Source organism: Galeopterus variegatus, unplaced genomic scaffold (genome assembly GCF_000696425.1).
Source record: "Galeopterus variegatus unplaced genomic scaffold, G_variegatus-3.0.2 Scaffold12857, whole genome shotgun sequence".
Lineage (NCBI taxonomy): Eukaryota > Metazoa > Chordata > Mammalia > Dermoptera > Cynocephalidae > Galeopterus > Galeopterus variegatus.
The window spans coordinates 13,966-20,040 of NW_007738968.1; the positions used below are offsets into that span (position 1 = coordinate 13,966).

At 35.6% G+C, this 6,075-nt stretch overlaps 1 protein-coding gene and 1 long non-coding RNA gene across 2 annotated transcripts in view; both read left to right on the forward strand.

Annotated features, from left to right (window-relative positions):
* Nucleotides 1-34: 34 nt before the first annotated feature.
* LOC103581355 (zinc finger protein 717-like) overlaps nucleotides 35-6,075 on the forward strand; it is a 6,615-nt gene continuing 574 nt past the window's right edge. The window contains exons 1-3 of the mRNA XM_008563214.1: nucleotides 35-556; nucleotides 799-888; nucleotides 5,096-6,073. Of these exons, the coding sequence (XP_008561436.1) occupies nucleotides 523-556; nucleotides 799-888; nucleotides 5,096-6,073 (1,102 nt within the window). The 5' untranslated portion in view covers nucleotides 35-522. The remainder of the gene's footprint in view (nucleotides 557-798; nucleotides 889-5,095; nucleotides 6,074-6,075) is intronic.
* On the forward strand, nucleotides 916-4,796 carry LOC103581354. Its single transcript, XR_549653.1, has 2 exons — nucleotides 916-976; nucleotides 4,651-4,796. It is a non-coding gene; the product is annotated as an uncharacterized LOC103581354 (long non-coding RNA).

The following is a 6,075-nucleotide window of genomic DNA, read 5'->3' on the forward strand; positions in this document are numbered from 1 at the left end:
TTCAGTGGAGTTGAAACTGAACACAAAATAGAACTATATTTTCTCATTCTTTCTTGTGCCACCCTATATTGAACTTGATGCTAAATTATTTCAACTCACACTTTTTTTTCAGGTAAGTATTTATACTTATGTCTTCATACTATATCATAGATCCCTTGGAAGAGTAGAATTTTATTCATCCTTTTATCTGTAGCAAGAATGATGGTCTAGATATGTAAAGTGACTTTGTAGTAGAGTTTTTTTTGTAATTAATAATTTATCACACTTGCATAATCTTCCTGTTGTGATTTTTCTTTCTTCTACCATATGGGATACTGTACCTGTTGTAAGATACATATGTACATGCACCCACGGAGTTATGAACTTCCAGATTTCCATTTTGTGAACCAGGTCTGGTGACTTGAGTTGAGGAGAAAATTGCTGTTACAGGGGCTAGTGTCTTTTGAGGATGTTGCTGTGGACTTCACATGGGAGGAGTGGCAGGACCTTGATGGTGGTCAGAGGACTTTGTACTGGAATGTGATGCTGGAGACCTACAGCAACCTGGTGTCATTGGGTGAGTGAAACTCCTGAGTGTCAGGGGCAGTACTTTCTTCTTCTATGGTAAACAAAGTAACTACTTATAAGATTTAATGCTATTTAGGTAGGAATTTATTCCATAAAGCATGCATCATTCCTCTCCAAAGAAACTTTGAAATTGGCCCTGTCATTTCATAGCATCTTAAGGTGAGCTCTTGTCATCCTTTCAAGAACCTGACAACAATTTTGTATTAAAGTCCCTGTTATTATCCATTAAAGGGTACTCCATTACCAAACCTGAAGTGATCTTCAAGTTGGAGCAAGAAGCAGAACAATGGACAATAGACTCCCAAAACCAGAGTCTACAAGGTCAGTATGTCCTGGTCATTGAGGCTTTTCAAGTTGGAGCAAGAAGCAGAACAATGGACAATAGACTCCCCAAACCAGAGTCTACAAGGTCAGTATGTCCTGGGCACTGAGGCTGGAAAGAGTCAGGTCCAGCAGATTTTGGTCATGTTCAGCTGTTTTTACCAATATATTTGCTAGATTTCAGACCAGAGAACTGCTGGCCTACTTACAAACTCATGCATTATATAATCTCCAAAGAGGGCTCTAACACTTATACACCCACATTTTATTTTAATGAGTAGTTCATATACTTCCCCAAATCTAATCTTTACCTTTCTTGTTTTAGACACTTTTATTAACTGTGAACTTTATCAGTATTCTTGGTAGCTCTCTTTTGGTCCATTATCATGTACATCTTCTTCCAGAATGTTTTAGTCCATGTTATTCTGCTCATATCTTTATACCTAAAAATGGGTAATTTATAAGGAACAAAATATATATTTTATAGTTATGTAGGCTTATGTAGGCAGACAAGTCCAAGGTTGAGGTGTCACATCTGGTGGGGGTCTTCTCATTTGTGGAGACTCTCAGCAGAGTCCATGGTTGGTGCAGCGTATCACAAGGTGAGAGTGGCAAAAGTGTGTCCACATGCTGTTTAAAGCCACCAATCTACCCTCAGTAACTCATTAACTCACTATTTCATGAACAGATCAATGCATTCATAAAGGCATGGCCTTCACTATCTAATAACTTCCTCAAAGCCTTACAGTTCAAATACCATAGTTAGATTTTCCACACTCTTCATACTGTTAATATGATGATCAAGCTTCAATATGAGTTTGGGGGAACATTCAAATTATAGCACAAACATTTATTTATACACATATTTTTTAACTACATCATAAATAAGTGGGTTTAAAGCACTGTTTATTTTATATATAGTTGTACTTAAAACAGCAATAATCTAAATATGTCTCTTTCATAGGGTTCACATTCTGGTGAGAAACAAGATAATAATATACATTAAATATTTGTATTAGAATCATGAGGAATATGTAACCACAGTGAGAGAGACAGAAAAGTGGGTAGTGAGAATTTAAGAAGGATATCCAGATTGGGCAGTTCTAGGAAGATTATTGTTTACTTTGACATAACGTAAATTCAACTTAACTCTTTTCCAGATTTGACATATTATACTTGCATAAGTGTAAAATTGAGATTTTAGAGAGGACATCACTATGGGAGCTACAAATTTGGAAATTGGTGGCTTAGAGCTGATTTTTAAAGTCATAATTATAAGGGAGGTTACCTAGGGTGTTGATAAGAAAATGAGCAAAGAGGTTGAGAAGTGAGCATTGTGTACCATGAATCAGAAAGTATGAAGCTGTTAAAGACACAGCATAGGCACCTGGAAAGGAGCTACTGGACTTGGAAGGAGATTCAGGAGATTGTTTGTCCCAACATCAAGTGAAGCAAGAGTTTTATGTTGAAGGGCTCAGATTTTTTTGTGGAGTACTGGAACTTGAAGTTAGCATGTTCCCCTTCTCTTTGTGAATATTATTCTAAACCAGCAAAGAGAACGAGGAATGTACACAAGATTATATTTTTTATGAAAATAGGACACAACTGAAACTTCATTGCAAAAAACTAAAAGCCTTCTGAAGCAGCAAATTATAAAGCAGAGGTGTGTGCACCAGAAAATGAAGGTAGAATGCCAGTTAACCCAGAAGGAGCTAAATAGAAATGGAAATATTGTGAGTACATCCTGGGTTGACAACCAAATGTCTTAAACCTGCAGGAAAGGGGTGCACAGTGTGGTAAAATGGAGCTTTTTGAGAAGCAGAGGCAGTGATGTTAAATGAGAAATTTGTAGTAAGATGTCTTTATCTACTGTGTGGGAGAGAAGATGTTTTATCTGAAAAATTTCCAGTTGTCTATAGCCTTTTTGTAGGGAAGAATGAAAACTAAATGAACAATATGGGCAAAATTCTGGACCTAAGCCAAATTTCCGTNACTCATGCATTATATAATCTCCAAAGAGGGCTCTAACACTTATACACCCACGTTTTATTTTTATGAGTAGTTCATATACTTCCCCAAATCTAATCTCTACCTTTCTTGTTTTAAACCCTTTTATTAACTGTGAACTTTATCAGTATTCTTTTTAGCTCTCTTTTGGTCCATTATCATGTACATCTTCTTCCAGAATGTTTTAGTCCATGTTTTTCTGCTTGTAACTTTATACCTGAAAATGGGTAATTTATAAGGAAACAAAATTTATTTTTTATCATTATGTAGGCAGACAAGTCCAAGGTTGAGGTGTCACTTCTGGTGGGGGTCTTCTCATTTGTGGAGACTCTCAGCAGAGTCTATGGTTGGTGCAGTGTATCACAAGGTGAGAGTGGCAAACGTGTGTCCACATGCTGTTTAAAGCCACCAATCTACCCCCAGTAACTCATTAACTCACTATTTCATGAACAGATCAATCCATTCATAAAGGCATGGCCTTCACTATCTAATAGCTTCGTCAAAGCTTTACAGTTCAAATACCATAGTTAGATTTTCCACACTCTTCATACTGTTAATATGATGATCAAGCTTCAATATGAGTTTGGGGGAACATTTAAATTATAGCACAAACATTTATTTATACACATATTTTTTAACTACATCATAATTAAATGGGATTTAAGCATTGTTTATTTTATATATAGTTGTATTTAAAACAGCAATAATCTAAATAATGTCTCTTTCATAGGGTTCACATTCTGGTGAGAAACAAGATAATAATATACATTAAATATTTGTATTAGAATCATGAGGAATATGTAACCACAGTGAGAGAGACAGAAAAGTGGGTAGTGAGAATTTAAGAAGGATATCCAGATTGGGCAGTTCTAGGAAGATTATTGTTTACTTTGGCATAACGTAAATTCAACTTAACTCTTTTCCAGATTTGACATATTATACTTACATAACTATAAAATTGAGAGTTTAGAGAGGACATCACTATTGGAGCTACAAATTTGGAAATTGGTGGCTTACAGATGATTTTTAAAGTCATAATTATAGAGGAGGTTACGTAGGGTGTTGATAAGAAAATGAGCAAAGAGGTTGAGAAGTGAGCATTGTGTACCATGAATCAGAAAGTATGAAGGTGTTAAGGACACAGCATAGGCACCTGGAAAGGAGCTACTGGACTTGGAAGGAGATTCAGGAGATTGTCCCAACATCAAGTGAAGCAAGAGTTTTATGTTGAAGGGCTCAGATTTTTTTGTGGAGTACTGGAACTTGAAGTTAGCATGTTCCCCTTCTCTTTGTGAATATTATTCTAAACCAACAAAGAGAACGAGGAATGTACACAAGATTTTTTTATGAAAATAGGACACAACTGAAACTTCATTGCAAAAAACTAAAAGCCTTCAGAAGCAGCAAATTATAAAGCAGAGGTATGTGCACCAGAAAATGAAGGTAGAATGCCAGTTAACCCAGAAGGAGCTAAATAGAAATGGAAATATTGTGGGTACATCCTGGGTTGACAACCAGATGTCTTAAACCTGCAGAAAAGGGGTGCACAGTGTGGTAAAATGGAGTTTTTTGAGAAGCAGAGGCAGTGATGTTAAATGAGAAATTTGTAGTAAGATGTCTTTATCTACTGTGTGGGAGAGGAGATGTTTTATCTGAAAAATTTCCAGATGTCTATAGCCTTTTTGTAGGGAAGAATGAAAACTAAATGAACAATAGGGGCAAAATTCTGAACCTAAGCCAAATTTCTGTTTAAAGGAAAGAAAATTGGTTTTCTGCTGAACCTGAAAGTACCTGATCTAATAAAGTATTACCATACTCAAATCAGAATAAGAAGGGGAAAAAGTACTATGTGATTCCCACTGTTGTTATAAGAATAAAATAGAGAAATAAAATAGGGTAAACATGTGTCAGATGATAAGCACTTGGTTGAAAATTATGACCAAGCTTAGGTGAAAGTTTTACCAAATATTTTCTTATGAATGAAAAATAAAGAAAATTGAACATTAGAAAATATTTTAATACAATTTATTACATTATGGTAGTATGTAGGAAACATGTATACTTATAAATCCAATTTCCATTACTCATTTTTGTACAATCCTATGCCATGAGAATATGAAAAATCTTCTTTATCTTTACATGCTCATTTAAGCAATACTTATGTGTGGCTTATGGATATGGTAATTTTTTCTTATTTTAGATGTTCAGATAGTTGAAGTTCTAATTACAAAAAGCCAAGAACGTCATGATACACATTTGCAGGATGTTGTAATTACCAACAGCAATACATCAACTGAGGAGAAAATTGAAATAGAACAAGCATTTCATTTGCGCTCAAACCATATTTCAAGTTCAGTTATAAATAGTGAAAAGTATTTAGGAATGAGGTGTAAAGAGTTCAATGTATGTTGGAATGCACTTCCTCCTAGAGAGGCTGATTGGATGCATGCTGGAGAGAAATCTGGTGAAGGTAATATAACTGGGAAATTGTGGCGATATTGTGAGCATCTGAATCATCATTCCAAGATTCATGCTCAGCAGCAGGCTTTTGAATATAGTGGACAATGGAAATCCTTCAACACAGCGCCAATATTATTGGAACAGAAGAAAGTGTATATCGGTGAGATGTCCTGTAAATTTGATTATGGGAAAGTCTTTCATAAGTCAGTTGTTCTTGCCAAAGAGATAATTCCGGTATCAGAGAAATCTTCTCAGTTTGACATATGTTGGAGAAAGTTCTATGAAAATTATGAACTCACTGAACAGGAGGAAATACACACAGAAGAGAAACCCTATAAATATAGTGAATGTGATAAATCATTCATGAAGAAATTCCCCCTTACAATCCATAAGAGAACACATACAGGGGAGAAGCTATATGTGTGTAATGAATGTGGGAAAACCTTTCACAAGTCCTCAAACCTCTGCAAGCATCAGAGAATTCACACAGGTGAGAGACCATATGAATGTAGCGAATGTGGAAAAACCTTTCATGAGAAGTCAAACCTCAACATGCATAAGAGAATTCACACAGGTGAGAAACCATATGAATGTAAAAAATGTAAGAAAGCTTTCAGCCAGCAATCACACCTCAGTGTACATGACAGATCTCACACAGGTGAAAAACCATATGAATGTAAAAAATGTAAGAAAGCTTTCCGGCAGAAGTCACACCTCAGC